General features: G+C 42.4%; 1 protein-coding gene across 1 annotated transcript in view; it reads right to left on the bottom strand.

Annotated features, from left to right (window-relative positions):
* Positions 1 to 1,162: 1,162 nt before the first annotated feature.
* LOC124278580 (unconventional myosin-Ib-like) overlaps positions 1,163 to 24,262 on the bottom strand; it is a 94,685-nt gene continuing 71,585 nt past the window's right edge. The window contains 21 exon segments of the mRNA XM_046714326.1: positions 1,163 to 1,323; positions 2,953 to 3,039; positions 4,317 to 4,403; positions 6,341 to 6,409; positions 7,263 to 7,412; positions 7,804 to 8,020; positions 8,873 to 8,940; positions 9,104 to 9,169; positions 9,371 to 9,426; positions 9,827 to 9,941; positions 10,464 to 10,502; positions 10,504 to 10,659; positions 17,654 to 17,716; positions 18,624 to 18,728; positions 19,029 to 19,094; positions 19,332 to 19,418; positions 20,028 to 20,146; positions 20,919 to 21,066; positions 21,838 to 21,944; positions 22,077 to 22,161; positions 22,406 to 22,419. Of these exon segments, the coding sequence (XP_046570282.1) occupies positions 1,309 to 1,323; positions 2,953 to 3,039; positions 4,317 to 4,403; positions 6,341 to 6,409; positions 7,263 to 7,412; positions 7,804 to 8,020; positions 8,873 to 8,940; positions 9,104 to 9,169; positions 9,371 to 9,426; positions 9,827 to 9,941; positions 10,464 to 10,502; positions 10,504 to 10,659; positions 17,654 to 17,716; positions 18,624 to 18,728; positions 19,029 to 19,094; positions 19,332 to 19,418; positions 20,028 to 20,146; positions 20,919 to 21,066; positions 21,838 to 21,944; positions 22,077 to 22,161; positions 22,406 to 22,419 (1,919 nt within the window). The 3' untranslated portion in view covers positions 1,163 to 1,308.

Genomic DNA, 24,262 nt, shown 5'->3' on the forward strand with positions numbered 1-24,262 from the left:
TTGGATAAATTAGTACAATAATTGCAACGTGAAACAGTAGAGCATGGCGTAGTACAACTAGGGCATATCAAATGCGGGTCAGCAGCAGAAAAACGTAATTTACAAATAGTGCAGATTTTCATCAACGCAATCTACTGAACAAACACGGAGTCCCGTGAATAAAACAGTAGAAACACGAATAAATATCAATGCATTATGTTGAAGGATACTAGCTACACCTCTATAGAAGTCTATGAGAGGTAAATAACTAAGAATAAACAAAGGATATAATGTGTAGGGAGACACAGGCGCTCTCACATCCTGCTCACTGGGCGAAGAAGGAGAGAGTGATACATGTGGGAAGAGGTGGTGCCCCCGTTCCCGCGCAAATGGCTAGGAGGGAGGCAACTCTTGGTGAGTACTAATTAGTGATTTTACATTGAAGGGAGCTTCAATTGGGAGATACAAGTGTTCCACTGTGTTCGCAAGAAGAAGAAGACAAGCAAAAGAGCATGAGTCAGGATAAGGAAAAATAATAATATTTATCAGTGAGGCAACATACCTTGGTCAACAGTATCTGGGAGTGGATGAGTGAAATGAAAGTTCCTTACTTAACAATATTCAAGCTTTTCACCTACGCCTGTAAATAATGAAGTCATGGCCAGAGGGAGCGGAGGCTGAAAGCATAGACACTGTTCCACACATCCTGGATACACAAGGCCAAGCTCAGTCAAGTCAAAGGCCATCTTGCCCGTTAAATTCTGGGTTCAAATTGATCTTAAGTAACCCATGCTTGTCGTAAGAGGCGACAAACGGGATCGGGTGGTCAGGCTCACTGACTTGGTTGACATGTCATTGTATCCCCGTTGCATAGAATGATGCCCATGATGTTGGTCACTGGATTGCATTGTCCAGACACGATTATTTAGAGACATCCGCCATACAGCTGGAATATTGCTGAGTGCGGTGTTAAACAACCAACCAACCAACTAAAGACCTTGTAGGGTCATAGACAAGCACGGCATAAGCATGAATTTCTCTCACTTTGGGGTCCCAGTTTGTGGCCGTTGTCAATACGATACTACCTGCACACTGAGACATGAATATACAATATATTCTATATGGGTATAGAATCTGGAATTTATACTCTGCTCATATACAATATCCAAATTTGGCATCATACCAATGCTATTTTGAAGAATCTTGTGATCTTTGGTCCAGCAATTCTCCTGAACTTTGCACTGTATTCCTTTCTGATCTTCCAGCCAAGGAAGAACTTGTGTATCACCGTGACTGCCCATAGGACCCGCTTCTCATGCTTCAGTTTAGCTAGCAGTTTCGAGCCTGCAGATAACATATGGTATAACACTCATCTCCATGGTAACAATAGATGGGAATACACAGACTGTTTAATATTCGCCATCATTCTGTAGCAGCGCATAAAATGCTCACATATGGACGAATCAGGACACATTAGATGTCACAACACATACATACATCAGTGCAAAGCATCAGTACATCAATGGAACATATTACATGACATCACATGGCATCACATGGCATAACAATCAGTAACACATAACAAACCACTTACCAATCTGAAGAGAGACAAAGGAAAGATATATAAATATATGCAAGTATGCTTTCAGAAGTAAACTATTTCAGAAACAGTATGTTGAGTCAAGTGATCAGATATTGAAAATACACAGAGACAGTATCTGAAAAACTGTTTTATATGTTCTGATGAACTTCAGCAACTTGGAAATCTCTGACACTAAACAGGGAAGCTGCAACATCGAAATCTTTGACATTAAACATAACTGCGACCAGGATATCCTTGATGTTAAATAGAGAAGCCGCCAAAACAAACATAATTCAAACACAGAACACAGGACATGCCCCTTGCCAAACATCTGCATGCACAATGATTCACATTACATGACGATTCACATTAAACGATTCACATTACAAGACGATTCACATCATAGGTGAGCTGCAGTAGCTTCTAAACACAACATAGGTGGTATGCATTGTGCCATGTGATACTCAAGAGACCCATTAAGTCCCTTGTTCAGTATGATTCATAATACACAAATAACAGATCCCTATAAAATAGTCATCTGAAATAACTTTACTTCATATTGAAATCAGATAAAAACTTATTATGACAAGAATATTGACAATGGACAGTGCATTAACACCCACCTCCCCAGAATATACAGGACAAGACATCAGTCATTATCAGAGATGTTTGCATTTATGAAACCAGTGTAACCTATGATACAAGTTTATATCTCCAGACAGAAAACAACATGCATTTGCCAGCAAACAACCTCTGAACACCAACATTCTATACGCCCACTGTAGAGTGATACATGAGGAAGATCAGTTAGAATACTCTACAAATATCTCCTGTACACATTCAGCTTAGAGAACAGACAAACAATTAGCATGTCACAGATAAGTCTGTTATCACCTGGACATGGTAAATGTTGGTGTAATGACGATGACTACACTAGTCTCATAAAGCCCCTGACTCACTGGAAGTGGGTGTTACATACTACAGAGCAATGTACCATATCAATTACAATTTAATTAGTTAAATAACTGAAGGATCTGATGTGAGTTAGATAGCAGAGTAAACGTTATAAGCACTATCTGCTGGAATGCATGCAGCGTTACCATGTTACATTACCTCCACAATGAACAAGTCAGTTAGTTAGTGCTGACATGACATTCACTAAGTTGTATTTACTGAACAATGAACTAATCACCTAGTTAGTGCTGTGGTACCATGAACAGGGTGCATTCCCACTACATTAAACTAGTAAACTAGCCAGTGCTGTGTTAATATGAACATGTAGCATTCCCTCTACAATGAACTAGTCAACTAGCGCTATGTTATCATGATCAACAGTGCATTCCCTCTACAATGAACTAGTCAACTAGCCAATTGCATGCCGTGTTTCACACCTGCCATCCTCTAAATGTCTTTTGGATCACAATTGATGACAACAAACATTTTCGTTCATGTTTGAGTTTCGCCAATAACCGTCGGGCCTGTAAAATAAAGAGCACAAAGGATGATTCTACGTGCAAATAAAACTGTAACATTTCACTATGTCTACACCATAATAGGTTAATTGTGAGACAGTAAAACATCATCACATGTTCTTGAGACAGTGAATACTACCAGCGCTACTACCAGCGTGTGTATACAGTGAATACCATGTACTATTAATGTCCCAGTAGTGTATACAGATGGATATCACATCTACCATGTACTATTAATGTCCCAGTGGTAGTGTATACAGCCGGATATCACATCTACCATGTACTATCAATGTCCCAGTGCTAGTGTATACAGCCGGATATCACATCTACCATGTACTATCAATGTCCCAGAGCTAGTGTATACAGTTGGATATCACATCTGCCATGTACTATCAATGTCCCAGCGCTAGTGTACACAGATGGATATCACATCTACCATGTACTATCAATGTCCCAGTGGTAGTGTATAGAGATGGATATCACATCTACCATGTACTATCAATGTCCCAGCGCTAGTGTATACAGATGGATATCACATCTACCATGTACTATCAATGTCCCAGTGCTAGTGTATACAGATGGATATCACATCTACCATGTACTATCAATGTCCCAGCGCTAGTGTATACAGATGGATATCACATCTACCATGTACTATCAATGTCCCAGCGCTAGTGTATACAGATGGATATCACATCTACCATGTGCTATCAATGTCCCAGTGCTAGTGTATACAGATGGATCTCACATCTACCATGTACTATCAATGTCCCAGCTCTAGTGTATACAGACTGATATCACATCTACCATGTACTATCAATGTCCCAGCGCTAGTGTATAGAGATGGATATCACATCTACCATGTACTATCAATGTCCCAGTGGTAGTGTATACAGACGGATATCACATCTACCATGTACTATCAATGTCCCAGTGCTAGTGTACACAGACTGATATCACATCTACCATGTACTATCAATGTCCCAGCACTACTGTATAGAGATGGATATCACATCTACCATGTACTATCAATTACTACCTTTCCAGACGTATAGTGCTTCATATAAAAATGTCTGATGTCGCAACACATAACATCTGTTTGAGAAATATTCTGGTCAATATTATGGGCTCACTCTTACAATTAACCTATTATGGTTGTTAGATATAAACCAGTGCTCCAGACAAAACACAAAGTTTGACATGAGGCGATGACAGGTTACAACTGATGAAGATGAGGTTGTTAAGTAGGAACAAAACGCATGCTTGACAACAGTGAATCACACCTGCCAGCCTTTGTAAGTCTTTTGGATGACGATTGACGCTAACAAGCGTCGGCGCTCATGTTTGAGCTTCCGCAATAATCTTCGGGCCTGGAAGCAAGAATATGGAGACAAAAGAGTTACAAGGGACTTCATCAAGTTCACCCCTTGACAGGAGGAGAAAACATTAAGCCCCTTTCCTCATCCAGTGAAGAGAGAACAATTACCCAGCAACCCCTAGCTCATAAGGGAGGAAACACAATAAGCTTGCTTTCATTCAAGAAAAATAGAGTCGAAGACCTGTCAGTCTGATGCTAGTAACATGTTACATACCGAGTGCCAGAAGGTACCATGTTCCATATTGTCTGCCAGCATGTACAGTGTTTAACATTGTCTGTAAGCAGATACAGTGTTTCACATTGTCTGCAAGCAGATACAGTGTTTCACATTGTCTGCAAACATGTACAGTGTTTGATATTGTCTGTCAGCATGTACAGTGTATAACATTGTCTGCAAACATGTACAGTGTTTGATATTGTCTGCAAGCAGGTACAGTGTTTAACATTGTCTGTCAGCATGTACAGTGTTTAACATTGTCTGCAAACATGTACAGTGTTTGATATTGTCTGCCAGCATGTACAGTGTTTGATATTGTCTGTCAGCATGTACAGTGTTTAACATTGTCTGCAAGCAGATACAGTGTTTCACATTGTCTGTAAGCAGATACAGTGTTTCACATTGTCTGCAAGCAGATACAGTGTTTCACATTGTCTGCAAACATGTACAGTGTTTGATATTGTCTGCCAGCATGTACAGTGTTTCACATTGTCTGCAAGCAGATACAGTGTTTCACATTGTCTGCAAACATGTACAGTGTTTGATATTGTCTGCCAGCATGTACAGTGTTTCACATTGTCTGCCAGCAGATACAGTGTTTCACATTGTCTGTAAGCAGATACAGTGTTTCACATTGTCTGCAAGCAGATACAGTGTTTCACATTGTCTGTAAGCAGATACAGTGTTTCACATTGTCTGCAAGCATGTACAGTGTTTCACATTGTCTGCAAGCAGATACAGTGTTTCACATTGTCTGTAAGCAGATACAGTGTTTAACATTGTCTGTAAGCAGATACAGTGTTTCACATTGTCTGCAAACATGTACAGTGTTTGATATTGTCTGCCAGCATGTACAGTGTATAACATTGTCTGCAAGCATGTACAGTGTTTGATATTGTCTGCAAGCAGGTACAGTGTTTCACATTGTCTGCAAGCAGGTACAGTGTTTCACATTGTCTGCAAGCATGTACAGTGTTTCACATTGTCTGCAAGCATGTACAGTGTTTGATATTGTCTGTCAGCATGCACAGTGTTTGATATTGTCTGTCAGCATGTAGTGTTTGATATTGTCTGCAAGCATGTACAGTGTTTGATATTGTCTGCAAGCATGTACAGTGTTTGATATTGTCTGTCAGCATGTACAGTGTTTGATATTGTCTGCAAGCATGTACAGTGTTTGATATTGTAAATATTGTCTGTTATCATGTACCATGTTACACATTGTCAGTAACATGTACTTATTCATTTTTTCAGTCAGCATGTACCTGATCACATTGCACTGGTTACCCATCCGACAGCGTATCCATTACAAAATATTGGTACTGATGTTCAAAGCCTTGCACAACACGGCACCAGTTTATCTCTCAGACCTTGTGCAAGAATATCAACCAACACGCCATCTGAGGTCATCACAACAACACATGTGCCAGACTGTAGTCAGCCGGACCAAGACATTTGGTGAAAGATCTTTTCAGGTTGCCGGCCCAGCTTTGTGAAACAAATTACCCCTCTCCCTTCGATCAGTAGAGACATTCAGTACTTTCAAATCCAGATTAAAAACTCATTTGTTCAGCATTGCATACAGAGTTCAGCAGCGCTCTTGAGCAGTCTTCTCAAGACTGGATATTAGCGTTATATAAATGTATATCAATGTAATGTTCATAATGTCAGTCTGTGATATTCAGATATTCAGGGAACAGTTCCAGACTCACCTTCCATCCCCGGGAGTAGCACTGGATGATCAATGCACCTCTCTTCTTCCTCCTGTAGCACTTCTTGGCCTGAATACAGAATACAGAACTCAGGTAATCCTACACATTTCCAAGCATATTTTACAACATTTTGCCAAATCAGAAATATTGAAGCCTCATGATGGTTTACAACAAATACACCACTCTGGACAATCACGAACTAGTGACTAAATTAACCAGGTCCCCCAGCCACCCAGGTCACACAGCCACCCAGGTCACACAGCCACCCAGGTCACACAACCAACCAGGTCACACAACCAACCAGGTCACCAACCAGGTCACACAGACACCCAGGTCACACAGACACCCAGGTCACACAACCAACCAGGTCACACAGACACCCAGGTCACACAGACACCCAGGTCACACAGACACCCAGGTCACACAGCTAACCAGGTCACACAGACACCCAGGTCACACAACCAACCAGGTCACACAACCACACAGCCCAGGTCACAGGTCACACAACCAACCTGGGCACACAACCACCCAGGTCACACAGCCACCCAGGTCACACAGCCACCCAGGTCACACAGCCACCCAGGTCACACAGCCAACCAGGTCACACAGACACCCACCCAGGTCACACAGACACCCAGGTCACACAGACACCCAGGTCACACAGACACACCAGCCAGTCACACACACAGACACCCAGGTCCAGCACACACAAACACCTAGGTCACACAGACACCCAGGTCACACAGACACCCAGGTCACACAGCCAACCAGGTCACACAACCAAACAGGTCACACAAACAACCGGGTCACATAACAAACAGGGCACACAAATAACGAGTTCACATCCTACAGGTCAGGGGATATGGAGAAAGGATAACAGCATGGGGGTGTATCCTGTGGGTAGATATAGCTGTATACATACCCAGAATGCCCTCCAGTTGGCAGACAGGACGATCTGACTGCGCTTCATTCGTCTGTACAGCATCTTCTGCCGCCAGCCCTTCCATAGCTTCTGTATCAGAGTCGCCAGGTAGTGCATCCGCTTCCGGCGCTGCTCCTCCATGTCGAACAGCTGAACACAATCATGCACTGTCAACAACCTTACTTGTCTTCGTTAATGAATTTTATTCTACAACAGAGTTCATCTCCTGCTTCACTAAGGAGGCAGTGGACACTAATGTATCATGACCCAAAAACCAATACTTCAACATTACCAAACATATAGGAGTTAATTCTATAAGTGTCAGGACATTACAGTTTTATCATTTTCAGATCGGAAATCTGTTCTTAGTTTTTGTAAACTCAAGTCAGAAGACCAAGTGCCATCTTGTTAAACTTAATTGACAGTCAAAATTATTACCATCAATTTTCAGAACTCAAATAGCTTTACAAGCTGATCACTTGTGTTCTTAGTTTCAACCACTGCTTGATAATTACACACAATGAAGCAATCAGTCACTCACAGTTTTTGGGTTCCTGATGAATATCTTGGTCTTGCCGATGGCGTATTCCTCGGACTGGATCCTCTGTGCCTGCAGGATGGTCTCCACCCCCTTGCTGTTCAGCCCCTCCCAGTGCGGCCATGTCTCGGGGGCCAGCATCTTGTAGCGGTACAGGAATGCATCGTAGTTTTGGCGAAAGGCGTACCCTGCACGTCTTACTCTCACATTCTCCATCAACCTGCACAACACAGATCAACATGGCTGCAGTCATATCTGTGGAGGTTTAGCTATAAAATTTACTGAAGTGAAATGCTGGCAGATTTTTTAGTTTGTATTAATATACTGTTTTACATTGAATACCCAGTACAAATATTGCCATAAACAAACTACAAGCGACTGTGATTGCCGTGTGATCAGCTAGCCCATCAGGTATTGTCCTATACAGGCAATGCTCACTATCAGACTACCGTTTCCTGACTGGCAGCGGAATGGGTGGGATTGGTGTTGCAGTGAGACGAATGCTGCCACTGACTGTGTATCATATAGGGTTGTTTTACTGATTAAATAACCATTCGTTTATTGCTGGCGTATTTATAACAATTGACTTTTCAACATTTCTGCACTTACAGAGGCATACATGAAAAAAGATGGTGTGCCCACTTCCAAGAAAAATATGCCCAGCTCACCCAGAGTGAGTGTGTGAGTGAGTGAGCGGAGAGTGAGCAGGAGGAGGAGTGAGTGAGGAGGAGGAGAGTGTGAATGAGGAGAGTGAGTGAGTGAGTGAGTGAGTGAGTGAGTGAGTGAGTGAGTGAGTGAGTGAGTGAGTGAGTGAGTGAATTTAGTTTTCCACCGCACTCAGCAATATTCCAGCTATATGGCAGTGGTCTGTAAATAATCAAGACCAGACAATCACCAGTATCAGCAACATTCTATGCAATCGGGATACGATGATGACAAGTGTCACCCAAGTCAGCGAGCCTGACCACCCGATCCTGTTAGTCGCCTCTTATCACAAGCATGGGCTACTGGAGACCAGTTCTAACCTGGGTTTTCATGTGTAGGCAAGGCAGTATTGACTGTGTGGACCTACCCGAGATATCGAACCTGGTGCCTCACGATGGAGAGATCAAAAGCCCCGGCCTTCTTGTCATCATTCGGCTGGAAATCATACAAGGAAATATCTTACAAAAAATCTATAAAATGTACAGGTTTTTAATGACCTTAAACCATCACACTATGCTAATCGTTCATGGATGCGCAGGACACATGTTACAAATGTCAGGAACACTGAGGTAATGTGGTGTGGCAGAATGAGTCGTACCTTCACACAGCGGATGTAGTTAGGGTTTTTGGACAGCAGGTTCTTCATCAGCTCCGTCACAGATATCTACAACAGATTCAGCACTGACATGTAGGGAGGGCTCTTGTACACAACACTCCAGGAAGGTCTATCTCTGGAGGAAGTCATGTGTGACAGGCTGGTGGAGAAACCAGTCAGCCTTATGAATTGGATACATTACTGCTTTAGAAATGTATCTAGCTATTCAAGAAGATGAGTTTGCTGACAATACATTGCAGAGTTATCTACCTTGAACTGTGATCCTGCAGTGGCTGGTCGCTTTAGGGACTTCTGGGCAGGGTTTCCTGGAACAGGCAACACATGCAACAGACCGGTTCTCTGGTCACTGTCATTTACTAGCAAGTACCCTTTTCCTAAACATTCAAACTGGCATTTATCATATCAAAATAGTTTCAGTTGTGTAATTGCAAATAATTGACTCAATAGCAAAGTATTCTGCATTGTTAAATATTTACTACATGAAAGAAGGTAAGGACCATCTGATTCAGTCAGGGTCCTTAATGTCCTTAATATATATTTAGTACATCAGAACAGGATATCCTTTCCACATCTAGTGTCTCAAGAGAGTTATCTCCTGGCTGCAAGGCTCTCACTGGGTTTCTGCTAACAGTTGATGATAGAATGTTTCAGCAACCTCTGACAGTACTCGAGTGATCCTGTCTGTGGCGACATCAGGGAACTGACCTTCAGGGAAGAGAGTCTTCAGGAGCATGTTGGAGCAGGAGTACATGGACTGGGACAGGTCCCGGAACAGCAGGTCATTGTTCTTGTCGATGAAGCCTTCAACTTTGTACAGAACCTACACAGATGAGAGTTAGTACTGCTTTATGCTAATGTTATATTCAAATGTTTTTCTCCTCAATTATACAAATGCAAGATCAGGATGAAAAGGTGACAAATCTCACTAGTTGCACTGGCTGTTTTATAAGTGTTAAAGCATGGTGGTAATGACCATCATGGTGGGGCCACAGTTGCCAGTAGTCATAGCTTCATCACACATTGGTCTGTGTAAGTATTCAACTATGTTTTCTTTAAGTGGCATCTAGAAGATGATATGATGAAGGGGAATTCAACTCAGCACCAGACAAAACCCAGTGACTCCTATTAGTGACACGTGATCAGCAATGCTCCAGGCTGCTTACCAACAGATCCAGTGAGTTGCCTCTTAGGACAATAAAATGGGGTGCTGGGGCCTAACCATTGTTGATGTGTGCTGTGGTAAAGACTGACACATCTGAACATGGAAGGTGCAACACCCCTCAGGGTAAATAATTCCTGATTCTAGTAATCTGATGATTAAGATGATTAAGGGATAACCTACATTCCCAGCGTAGTGCTTCAGTCTGAAGGGCGTCATGGGGCAGAGACTTGTCTGACTGGGTCTTCTTGCAGTTGCGACTCTCATAGTGGGGGTGTTCTGAGCAGCGAGAGTCTAGCTTCTGCAGGAAAGTCTTGTCAGACACAGTTCCTGGTCGCAGACATTCCTCATCCAGGAGGGCGAGGATGCCGATGTTGTTCTGTAATGCACACAGGTGGACATGTTTAGGCACGGAAGAGGACAGTGACAGAGTGACGGCAGTTGCTGAAGAGGTGTTGAAAAATGGATAGCACAGTTGCACAGGGCTCCAGATATTTTTTCAACATCAGGAGTATGTACTCTTTATTTGTTCATTATAGGAGTACTGGAAAACCTTAAGAGTACATTTAGAGTACTGAATGGAAATTAATGGAGTATCAGTTATCGTGTGTTTCGTTTCATATATGCACCACAACATTGCTACTCTTATGTAAACAGGTCAATAAACAATAAAACAATACTTTTTCAAATAATGTAATTTTTAGAATCTCCTTATTTGAAGCTCCTTCAAAAATAAAATCACTAATTGGTACTCACCACGAAGTTGCTCCCCTTTGTTTCCCCTGGCGGAAAGGTGTCGCCACCCTCTGGCCATGTGCTCCACTCTCTCCTGATTTAGTTTGAGCCCAACACTTGAATTTACAGGAAATCCAAAGTGTTATGTGGGGAGGATGGGAGGGCTAACCTCATGAGTCAGGATAAGTATAAAATATCAATTTTACTCTAAAAATTACATATTTTTCCTTATCCTGACTCATGCTCTTTGCTTGTAGCATCCTCTGTGAACGGAGGTGGGTAACAGAATACTTTGGATTTATAATTAGTGATTTTGTATAGATATACTGTAATATCCCTCACGGGGAACTTCATGAAGGCTTAGATTTAGGATGTTTCCTGTATAAAGAAAACCATAGGTTATATAAAGCCATTAAAGGGGAATTACATTATGAATATATTGAACAATACATATAAATTTATATATATATATATAGGTGACTCTGATAGAGGCACTGAACTTGACTATACCAAAGTATATGCTTAAGGTTGAATACTTAAGCTGAACATATATACATAGCCCTAAAACTCCGTGAGTTATAAGCTAGATGAGTATGTATAAAATACATATTAATCTTGTGAGGATAATATTTTAACGCCTCACGAGGGACTGTCAGTTGCTGGCGAGGACCAGTGGTCCGAAATGGTGAATGCCAGAGACATCTTCTGTAGTGATGTCTCTCAGGTAGTGATTAGTAAATACCATGTTAGATTTCCAATAGCATCCTTCCATAATCGTGTTCAAGGAACAGTTACCCGTAGGGTGAGAGGTAGAGGCCAGTGCCCTGATCTCATGTGGATTTGATGCTGTTGGTGGGTCCAAGCCTGCTGCCTTGTAGGCACGGGAGAATGACAGTCCTTATCCAAATAGATATTGTGGTCCGTGACACTTCTGCTTGATCTAACATTGGCGATAAGGATGAATAAGCGTTTGAGAAATCTTCTCCTTTGTTTTGGATCGTCATTAAATAAACTTTGGCTCTTACGGACACAGTGATAGGTCTTGTGTATCTTGTGATCCGAGAATAGAGATAAGCGCCGGGATGTGGAATAATCTGTCTGGTTGACCTGGCAGTTGATTTTCGCGATGAAATCCCATCTTAATCGAGGAGTGCTGTGTTATGATTGTCATCAAACTGTATCCTCGTAATCCAGAGCATGAATTTCAGACATTCTTGCTGCTGTGGCTAGCGATAGCAGAAACAGTGTTTTCTGTGAGAGAAATTCAAAGTTTGTCGATTCCAAAGGTTCATAGACCTCACTTTCGAGGTGTTGTAACACTACATTCAGATCCCAAGCTGGGGCGTGGAACTTCCTTTGGTCCTCCAATCGGAAAGCTTCGTAGTAAGGCCAGTAACTCTGGAGATCTTGTCAATTTGACACCCGTTCTCATGGTGATTACAGAACTAAGCGGCAAGATATGTTGATATCGTTGAACCTTTTAAATGTTTGTTTTGGCATTAGGTAACACAAATAGTCTGCCACTTGAGGTTGTGAAGCCTCTCTTGCTGTAAACCCTTTCTTTGTTGCATAATTTTTCGAAACTGTGCCACTTGTCGTCGTACAAGATTCACGAGTTGAGTAACGTGAAGGCAAGCGTGACTGCTTTTGCCGCCCTGGCAGAATATCCTCTCTTGTTTAAAACACATTTGTATACAGTCCATAACGTGTAGTTGGAACATTGCTGGGTTTCCGTGCACTTGTTTGGTGTGAGGATGAATTAACAGGTTTGCACGCTTGGGTAGCTCCAGTGTTGGTTGACCGATTTCTTGAATTAGTATGGGAAACCACGTTCTGGCCGGGCCAGTAGGGCGCGACCAAAGTGAGTTGTAGGCTCTGTGTTTGTCTGATTTTCTGTAATACTTGAGGTATTATTCCTGGCGCGCGAAACGCGCGTCGCATTGAGGCCTTCCCATGATAGACTTAGAGTCCGTTGCTGCCAAGCTTGGGGTCTGGGACTGGTGACACGTAATGTCGGGTAGCTGATTGATGAATCGCGTGGCGAATAGGTCTATTAGCGGCGCTCCTAATTGCTTGATTATCTGTGCAAAAATTTCCCTGTTGATCATCCACTCTGTGGGTGATGGTAGATGAGGCCGAGAGAGCCGTCTGCTAGTATATTTCTGGCTCGGGGAATGTGCACTGCTCTGACATGTAGATTTAGATCTTGTATTAAATCGAACAGTTGAAAGCTTAGGTTCAAAAGGTTCATCGATCTCGTTGAGCCTTGCTTGTTTATGTAGAACGCCACTGTCAAATTGTCTGTATGGATCATTAGGGCTGCATTTTGTAGAAATGTGCTCCAATGTAGAATGGCGCTGATTACAGCTTTTCATTTCTAGACTGTTTATATGGAGTTTGCATTCTTGCTGATTCCATAACCCTGATATCGTGTGGTTGGTGAGATGAGCTCCCCAACCTTGGAGGACGCTGATCTACATACAGATGGGTTTTGTATTCCTGCTCTGCTAAACAAATCCCTTCGCAGAGACATTCGATTTCTTGGTCCACCATAGTAGATGGTCTGAGATGTTTGATGTAGACTGAATGGTTGTACATCGCTGAGATGTATGCGTTGATGAGGACCTGTAGGGGACGTAACTGTAATCTGCCTGTGACAGTCATGTCTTGGGCTGATGTGAGAAGACCTAGTAGGCTCTGCCATTGTCGCAGTGGTAACGGAGAGAGTAGAGCTGGTGGAATGGTCTGCTGTATCTTGAGCCAACGGGTCTTCTGGTACCATAATACGGGTTAGCGATTTGTGATGAATCGAATACCTAGGAACTGCAGGTCTTGCGATGGTACTAGGTCCGACTTATGTAAGTTTACTTAACCAACCTAGTTGTGTTAGTAGCTTTATGATGTAATTTAACTGTAGTTTGAGACGCAGTGGATCTTGATCTACTTGTATCCCGTCGTCGAGGTAAAACGCACTGCGTGGCCCTTGAATGATGTAGAAATTTGATAATCGGTTTTGTTATCCTCGTGAATAGCCAGGGGCTGATGATATTCGAATGGGAGTACTTTCCACTGGTAATGTAGCCCTTCTAGAGTAAATCGAGGTATTTCCTGGAATCGGGATGAATGGGGATGTGCAGGTAGGCATCCTGTAGATCTATGCTGCCCATGTAGTCCATAGGACCGAATCATCTGGCGAACTGAGGTAAATGTATCATGCATGAAACCCGATTGGTTTTGCGTAGATAGTTCTTGTTGAAAAAGCTCATGTTGTAGATGAGTCTGTATTTCTCCGTGGAGTTTTTCTTGGGAACTAGGAAAACTGGGGAGTAGAAACCTGGTTCGGACGTTTGCTTGATCTATTACTTCTATGGCCTGTTTGGATAGGGAGTGATGAAACAGCCCTCTTATCTTTGGTAGTTGTTGCGCTTGTAAATCGAACCTGGGGGTTTGATTGTCAGCGGAGGCTTGGCCTGTAGAGGGATAATGCAAAATGCGGTTGAAGAATGTTGGAGACGTAGAGGTCTTCTGCAATATTCCCCAGTTTTTCCAGTGTAGTTGGAGCGCCCACCCACTTGAGCTGGCTGTACTGGAACGGCTGGGGTGGAAGACTCCAGTCGTTCGAACCTGTGTTTCAGCCGTCTATAATTGCGGGAACCTCTGGGTGTCCTGCCTCTTCCTGATCCTCCTCTATAGTTGCCATATGGGCTTAATTGAAAAGAATCTTTACCTCTAGAGCTGGCTATCTTCCTGTCTCTTGCGCTCTTTGTAGGCCCGTGAACTTAGATCTGCCTGAGTATTTTTGTGAAGTCTGGACGAATGACGCTGGCTAGTGTGTCCATCGATCTAATCATAAGGACTTCCCTGGAATCCTTAGAGACTTCCTTGGCTTACTTTGTCGATTTCTCCGTCAAAGATGGATGTTGTCGACCACGGGCTGTATAAAGTGGGCTGTAAAGTTCTCTTCCCCAATTACAGGAGGCTTAGGAGGCCTTGACGATTTGAAGCTAAGGTCAGTGCTGCTGAAACAGATGTAAGATGATCCGTTAAAACTGCTGATCTTTCTTTTGCATAAGTAAGGCAGAATAAATCATTCTATCATCTTCCGTCGTGGAATCCCGGAATCTAGTAATAAGAGTCTCATTGATCGCCCTAGATCTATTTAACCCAAAGAACATACGCCTCGCCATGGTTTCTATATGAGCCAACTGCGATCATCCATCTTGTAAATCTTGTTCTTTACATAAGCTGATGATCTTATAGTTCTCATCGATGTCCTGGACCTTGTAGAAGGAGTCCATGTTGGCGCGTGGAGAACTTCTTGGCTTGAAAGTTGGGCAGATGTGGTGTTTGAACTTTCGTAGCTTTCTGGAAAGCTGCATCTAGATTCTGTGGCACTGCCGCAATCGGGTCAATCGGGGTAGAGTGATTGCATCTGGATCATCTTCCTTCATCAAATACGTCTGCGCTGTATTGCCACTTTTAGATGGTGATGTGAGATCTAGGTTATTGACCATCCAATACCGTATCTCTGCATCAGAAAATATGATTCCTCCATCATCCTCAAAACCATCATCATTAACAAAATGTAGATGCTCTTCGGGACCGCGCGGTAGCTGTCTGTATATCTGATGAGGTTTGTATGGCGATCTAGTTGACTTGTGGCGCCGCTCTATGTGGAGATCTGACGGGTGATCGACCTGGTGATGAAGCGAAGTGGAGATCGTCTATGGGATGATCTTCTCGGAGACTTGTGAGGTGAATGTTGATAGCTTCGAAGCTCTTCGGCAGTCCCTCGATGTTCTTCTAGATGATGAGGATCTGGAATCATATGTCCTTCGCGAATGCCTTCGTGAAGCTTCATTTGCGTCCGGGTCCGGGGATCGATGATATGACCTTCGAAGGCCTCCGTGATGTCTGATGGTCTGAGTCCATATCTAGAGATGAAATCAAAGATGGTGATGACCTCTCCCGTAGCCGAAGCCTTCGCCGAAGGCTGTACATCTAGGTCCTTCGTCAAGGTGGTCGCGGGACTTCCTTCGCCGAAGGTGACATCGTCTTGGCTGCTCACGTTGATGGGGGTGCCTCTGGGGTGCTGTCACGTTGGAGCCTTCGCGAAGGCTCTCGGACCCGCTTGGCGCAGTTTGTAGTGGTCCTCCATGATGTTCATAATCTGCCGCATCATGTCTTCTGGGATGATCTGTGATCGAAGTCGCCGGTGACGTCTTTTTCTGCGATGGGGTTCACATCAATGACGTCTGACGTCGGTGTAGAGGCATCAGGCTGCATGGTGATCTCTGCAGAAGTCTACAGTCGCTGACACCGGTCGCTTCTTCTGCCGTGAAATTCGGGATGATTATCGGCTGATCATCGAGAGGCCCAATTCTGCTGCTGGAACGATCTCGGCTGAGAAAGTTCTTGCTGTCTTCGTAGATTTCCTTTGGAAGTCTGCGCTGCCCTGGGTGTCCTCAATCTGTGTTGAGACGACGATGAGGCCCTCTTAGACTTGGTCTGCAATGACGGGATGTCTGGGGAGGCGGTCGTTTCTTCGAGGTAACGGACTGGCGCCCCACGTTCCTCTACCGAAGGGGTCTCTAGCAGAACACCAGGCGGAGAGGGTCGATCGCTAGCAGCTGACTGGATGGAATATCTGGACTCTCTGCCATGTTTTGCCCTTGTTTGCGTGATCTATCTGCAGCACGCCTTAAGACGCAAAGATGATATTTATTAAATGCAGAATAGAGATAAATTAATGCAGTAACTGCAACGCGGAATTAAACGCATTAGAACAACTAGGGCATATTACATGTGGATCGGAGGCAGAAAAACGTAATCTACAAATCGCGTAGATTTTCATCAACGTAAAGCTAGCTGAACAATCACGATACACAATACACGTGAATAAACAGTAGAAATACGATAATTAATCAATACAAATAGTAAAGGATACTAGCTATGCCTCTATAGAAACCTATGAGAGGTAAAAACTAAGAGATTATCAAAGGATATGGTGTGTAAGGAGACACGAGGCGCTCTCACATCCTGCTCACTGGGCGAAGAAGGAGAGAGTGGAGCACATGGCCAGAGGGTGGCGACACCTTTCCCGCCAGGGGAAACAAAGGGGAGCAACTCGTGGTGAGTACCAATTAGTGATTTTATTTTGAAGGGAGCTTCAAATAAGGAGATACAAGTGTTCCACTATGTTCGCAAGAAGAAGAAGACAAGCAAAAGAGCATGAGTCAGGATAAGGAAAAATAATACATCTGTAAATTATTCTAAGACCATACACCATTGCTGTGGTGCGTATCTGCTACATTTTCTAAATTATTTCCTACCATATCGTGTATATTTTTTATCCGTACATACACCGATACGGCCCTTATCTGGAGCTCTGGTTGCAAGGGAGATGGAAAGTGGATGGAATTTTGGTTGTCAGGTAAAAGAGGCATGGACTGGCTGCAGTTGACACTGAGTTAGGAGAAAACCCTGAAAGTAGGACACTTCCACTGATAAATTTGATTTTCGCAATAAAATACATTTCAGGTAAATGATGTTGCCAACAGTTGAAATGTCTGCAGGGATGGTGAGTGGAGTATGGAATATGAGTATGGATGGGTCGGATACCTTACTGATGTACCCACCTTCTCAATAAGGTCACAGATGACAGAGTTGTTGAAGTAGTCCACTTGGATCCATTCAATACCCTGCAACAGACAAGAATGGGACAGTTAAAGATGGTCACACAGACACAGATTCAGTCACAGACCCAGACCCAGAGTCAGACATGGAATGTCGTGAAAGGCACAGAAATGAGGTCTACAGAGTTGTGTCCCTTAGACAGCCAGATTTCTTGTTTGTGGTTTCAGATCCCAGATTCAGTCTGATTGATTCTTGGACTGTCCAGTACTATAGTCGGGTTTCACAAAAGTGATAAAACACTGAGACTTTCCACCTGACTTGAGCTGACACACCCTGATATAACGTGACAACTGTTCACAGCGGTGTTTACCGTCACTTGCTCATGCCATTAGCTCATGGGTTTAACAGAGTTACATGTCCACAACCCAGGTCACATTAGGATAACCTCATCAGGCTGACATACTATCACATAGTGGTTTTGTGGAGCTTTCAGTGATTTTCCAGCAACATAACAGTGGTGTACACCAGAACCAGGCTCCACAGTGGTGTACACCAGAACCAGGCTCCACAGTGGTGTACACCAGAACCAGGCTCCATACAGAGTTTTTGATTTCACTGATTGATTGTTGTTTGTGTCAACCAAATCAGCGTGCCTGACTACCTGATCCCGTTAGTCACCTCTTACGACAAGCAAGGGTTACTGGAGACCAATTCTAACCCAGACCTTCATGGATCTCCATACAGTGTACCTATGTGAGGAATGACTCTGGGCTACGGCATGGCAAGTGAATGCCTTGACCACCCTCCTACCCCCATGGCCACATCTGTGATACAACTAAATACTGTTGAATGTCATCCAAATTCCAACCCACCTCCCCGTCTATTGTCATATTAGTCCCCCACCCACTCCAATCTCCTACCCCCTTGCGCTGAAACCAGAAGGCTTCACATACACGGGGGAGATAACCCTACCTCCTTGATGTACTCGTCCTGTTCCTCCTTGAGGGTCAGCTCTATGAAGATCTGCTGTAGTTTCTCATTGCAGTAGTTGATGATAAACTGCTCAAAGCTGTTGTGCTGCAAACAGACAGACATAACCTTATGTGTTGAAAGACTCTAAGCCTTGGTAAGGAATATTTGATGCTATCACAATAGTAGGATGCTAAATAAATAATACATTCGAGAAGAACTTGTTAACAATCTCTTAATACTTTCAAATAACTGACTATTTCATCAGCAAAAAAAATTGTTCTTGCCTAAAACATGAAATCTGAAGATATCATCACACAAGCAGCTCTCTAACAGATTCTATTGTCTGCTGTGGAACACCTTACAAGCATAACCTTCCACCTATCTCATCTAACAGTATCATCTCACCTGGAACACCTCGAACCCGTAAATATCCAGCACTCCCATCACCTTGGTTTTCACTTTCTTCTTCACCTGTACACATTCAATCAGTCAGTAAAACAGAGTAGAAGCAGTGCCAGTTGAAGGAGCACCATCACTATTACTTTTCTTTGCATTGGTCAACATTAAGACAAAGACAACTTCCTCAATTCCACTGTTTGGTATGGGCTACTATAGGATGTCCTCCCTTGGCCTTCAATAGTATATTCAACACAGATATAAATCCTTAAAACCTCAATGAAACGCCATACTGCTTGGTGGGTACCTCACCTTGATACTGTCGTTGATCCTCTGCACGAGCCAGGAAAACATCCTACTGTACAGAGCCTTGCATAGGGCATCTCGGGCATAGAACGCCTGCAACACAAGCACGACATTAGCACAGTGCAGGGCTCTTCTGATTATCATATGATTACCACCTAACATGATAGTTTAGTTTGTCTTCCCCTATGCAATAGCACGAGTCTGCAATACATTAAACAGACCGCAGGACGGCAACATCAGCAACCATCCATGCTAACCTGGTCAGATGCTACACAGTAAAACCAGAGACAGTTGTCACTGTGCCATTATCTCATTATATGATACATTTCACGTCACTTTGTCCATGATATACCATGGGTCACAATACCCAACTTGTGACAGTTTGGCATGAATAATTGAATTTAATAAAGACATACAGACTGACAAAAGGCTTGAAAGTTTGGAAATACCTGGACTCACAATTGAATAAAAAAACATGTCTCATTACAATCAACACTGTATTTTACATAAAACTGGATTATCAAAGAATTTTGAAAAAGAAAAAAATATGTTAAAATTAGGTACACTGAACAGTTCATATTAATGAAGAAATAAACTGTTTCTTGACAATGAAGTTAGGACCCACTATGAATTGAAGATGATCCTTCAGCAACAGAAGAGCCTGTTTACTAGTGGTTGTCATATAATTGGCATGATAATTACCTCCCCTGAGTTCAGGTCAGTTTTGACTTTGTCTCCACGAACTTCAACTGTACGCTGAGTCAAGGCTGCTGATAAGGTCTGGGCAGAGCACTCCAGCAGTTCACACACTTCAGACACCTCTGTTAATGGACAGGAATTACATTCATTTTACTATGGGATATGTGTTATCACTGGGACAGACATATATCAGGGGTGGAAATAACTTTAGAATCGCTAGTGTACTCCGGTACAGTGGCACGTGTAAAATCACTTGCCCTGATAATTTTTCCACTAAACTGGCTGATTTTCTTGTTGATTTTTTAAATAAACAACATAATTTTAACATTGGAAAGTCAACTGGACACCGGTACAGCGTGATATACAAATTTGCTTGCCCGACAGAAAAAATCACTGAACTGGAGTGTCGGGCAATGGGTTATTTCCACCCCTGTATATACATGTCATGTTTCAGAAATGATTCGAATCACCAAAACCAAAAATTAATCAGACTTAAACATGAGATGGGATTTTAATGTTGCTTTGAAAAGACGTTAGGAATATCAAATCATGACAGCTTAACATGTAATGAACACACTTAAACTCAGCTGAATCACAGGTGCGGGCTGACAAACACGGCCTATCATTCAGTGCTAACAATAGGGATCAGTTCTAGACACACTGGCAGTCCTAACTTGACACGTCATGGCTGCCATGGTGGAAAGCTATGAAGAAACTATGCCATTTAGAAAGTGGTAAAATGTAACATAGGTGGCTGATTAGTTTACAACTCTGACCAGTCTAAAGTCCGTCCAGGACATAGTGTCAGGTCCAGCTGTGAACATGTGTCACGTCCAGCCCTCCACTGTCACTGTGTCCAGGACGCAGAGTCCCATCCAGCCAACATTCACAAACCTTGGGTGCTGCCGATGTCACATCCGTCTGTGCCATCATCGTTGCCCTTGTGGTGGAAGGTGATGTTTCCCAGTTTCAGGATCGTTGCCACCAACTGCAAGACACCCATCACTTCCTTCTGGTGGAAGCCAATGACCTCCATACCATTCTGTGAACATTAACAGTCAAAGTGACAACTCAACAAAATAAGCAGCAGTAGTAATACTAGCAAAGTAAACCTTGAAAAGTCTACTTTGTTGTCAAGAACAAGAGGAACATATAGTGTGGTAATGATCCTGACATGTATAAAAGTTTATGTGACTTTTGTTAAACTGGAGGCATTCCTGGTCATTCTTTCACTACAATTAAGTATCCATGAGCTTGACTATGCAGACTGTTTGAGGTAACTCACTGGGCTCAACACTACAATCAGCACAATACAGGCCAATCATGGCTTGCAAGAGGACTCTGGACACAAGCATGTAACTGTGGGTAGGCCTGGACAAAAGCATGAGTTTCTGGGGATACACCTCAATAAAAACATGAGGCTCTGGGGATAAGCTTAAATAAAGCATGAGGCTCCAAGAATAGACTTCAACAAAAGCATAAGGTACTGTGAGAGAGACCTCTGACACAAGCACGAGGTTTCGAGGATAGACCTCGACACAAGCACGAGGTTCTGAGGATACACCTCGACACAAGCACGAGGATAGACCTCGACACAAGCACGAGGTTCCGAGGATAGACCTCGACACAAGCTAGAGGTATCAAGGATAGACCTCGTCAAGAGCAAGAGGTACTGTGAGCAACACTTCTGACACAAGTTTTAGGTTCCAGGAAATAGACAGTGAACACAACCATGGGCTACTGAGGGACTAGCCTAAGACACAGCATGAGGTACTACTCTTTAGTAGCCTGAAGAGTAAAGAGAGATACCTACCCTGATTGAATGGAAGTTCTCACTGTCATTTATTGCAGGGACGTTAATACATCCACTTTTGTTGAGAAACTGATAGCTGTTGTGGTCACTTGTCAACTTCAAGCTCTCTGAAAAGGACAACATGCATGGTCATATGTAGATGAACATCAACCATACTTATAAAACAATTTACACAGCTAAGGAAAACAGCCTGAAAGCCTCCAGGTTGCTATCACTGTGATGTAAGAGAATGTGTTTACCAAGCAATGCTGGTTCTGCTCCACTCAGCAGTTGGTAGAAGATGTGGAAACTACGCTCTCCAGGTCCCTGGGCGGCCACTCTCGACTGAAAACATCATTAGAATCAGTTACACACTGTGCAAATCATAAGGGAAGGAGACATATCAAACAGTTCCAACAAGGCCATCAAGCCAGCACTAGAAGTGAAACCAGTAGTACAAGCAGTGCATTAATCACACACTGAGAAAGACCTTGTGAAACCTATAGCACCAAATGTGCATCAGTGAGACATCTAACAAGCACCTGCAGAGAAACCCACTGTTGTGTCTTTCTGGTGGCTTTAAACTTACCTTTTCAAGCAGGTCTGTTGTGTCCAGAGGTCATGAAACAAAGAACAGACCTACAGTGCATTAGCTGGACCAGTAGTAGCACCAATACTTCATCTACTGTTACTATTTAGTTGTTTAAAGCTGCACTCACCAATATTACAGCTATACCCACTATCTACATAATAGTGGTCTGTAAACAGTCAAATAATGAGTGAGTGAGTGAGTTTAGTTTTACGCCACACTTGGCAATATTCCAGCTATATGGCGGCGGTCCGTAAATAATCGAGTCTGGAGCAGACAATCCAGTGATCAACAGCATGAGCATCGATCTGCACAATTGGGAACCGATGACATGTGTCAACCAAGTCAGCGAGCCTGACCACCCGATCCCGATAGTCGCCTCTTACGACAAGCATGGGTTACTGAATATCAATATTCTAACCCGGACCTTCACGGGTAGTCAAATAATGACCACACACAAACCAGTTACAGATGTTTTAAGTAGTCATGTACATCTGCCAGGTGCAAGGACACACCATGTAACATGTCAACAAGCATGTTTTAATTTTACCTGGAACCCCATGGAACACAATTAATGTATTGCTGATCTAGTCACATCATGTTTATTCTCATTTCCTAAGTTTCATATCCACTTTAAGATTGCAGCAGGAAATTGTCAGGAAAATAAGGAAAACACTTGTATCTCCCTAATTGAAGCTCCCTTCAATTTTAAAATCACTAATTAGTATTCACCACGAAGTTACCTCCCTTTCACAAGCTGAAGGAAGAGGCCAATTCCTACCCATGTGCCTCACTCTCTCCTCATATACTGAGCCCAACATTTGAATTTACAGGAAATCCAAAGTGTTATTTGGGAGGATGGGAGGGCTGACCTCATGAGTCAGGATAAGTATAAAATATCAATTTTACTCCAAAATTACATATTTTTCCTTATCCTGACTCATGCTCTTTTGCTTGTAGCATCCTAATGAACGGAGGTGGGAATATCTAATACTTTGGATTTTTAATAATTAGTGATTTGAACTGTGATGATTGTAATAACCCTATGGGAACTTCATAAAGGCACTGAACTGATGAATTCCTGCTGCTAACTTATCAGCTGCCATATAAAAGGTTATTATCATGTACTTATTATGATAAAGTATATATAACATTAATACAATGCTTAAGACTAATAGACTTAAGCTTGTTAATATAGTTAGTATAAACTCCTTTTAGAGTTTGTTAGCTAAAATACTTTTTAAGATATAACATAGTACTAAGCTTAAGATATGATTAAACTTAAGCTAATTATATAATAGCAAACTCTTTAGAGTTTGTTAGTTAATATACTTATATGATATAGATATAATGCTGAGCTTAAGATATGAATAAGCTTTAGCTACATATATAATAGCAAAACCTGTAGAGTTTGTTAGCTAATATATTTTATAATATGAGTATAGTACTGAGCTTAAGCTATAATTAACTTAAGCTACATATATAATAGCCAAACTCTGTAGAGTTTGTTAGCTAATATATTTTTATAATATGAGTATAGTACTGTGCTTAAGCTATAATTAACTTAAGCTACATATATAATAGCCAAAACTCTGTAGAGTTTGTTAGCTAATATATATTTATAATATTAGTATAGTACTGAGCTTAAGATATAATTAACTTAAGCTACATATATATAGCAAAACTCTGTAGGGTTTTGTTAGCTAATATATTTTTACAATATGAGTATAGTAGTGTGCTTAAGATATAATTAACTTAAGCCACATATATAATAGCAAAACTCCGTGAGAGTTTGTTAGCTAATATATTTTACAATATGAGTATAGTAGTGTGCTTAAGATATAATGAACTTAAGCT

This window comes from Haliotis rubra, unplaced genomic scaffold (assembly GCF_003918875.1).
Source record: "Haliotis rubra isolate DU_JTF1 unplaced genomic scaffold, ASM391887v1 Scf24, whole genome shotgun sequence".
Classification (NCBI taxonomy): Eukaryota; Metazoa; Mollusca; class Gastropoda; order Lepetellida; family Haliotidae; genus Haliotis; species Haliotis rubra.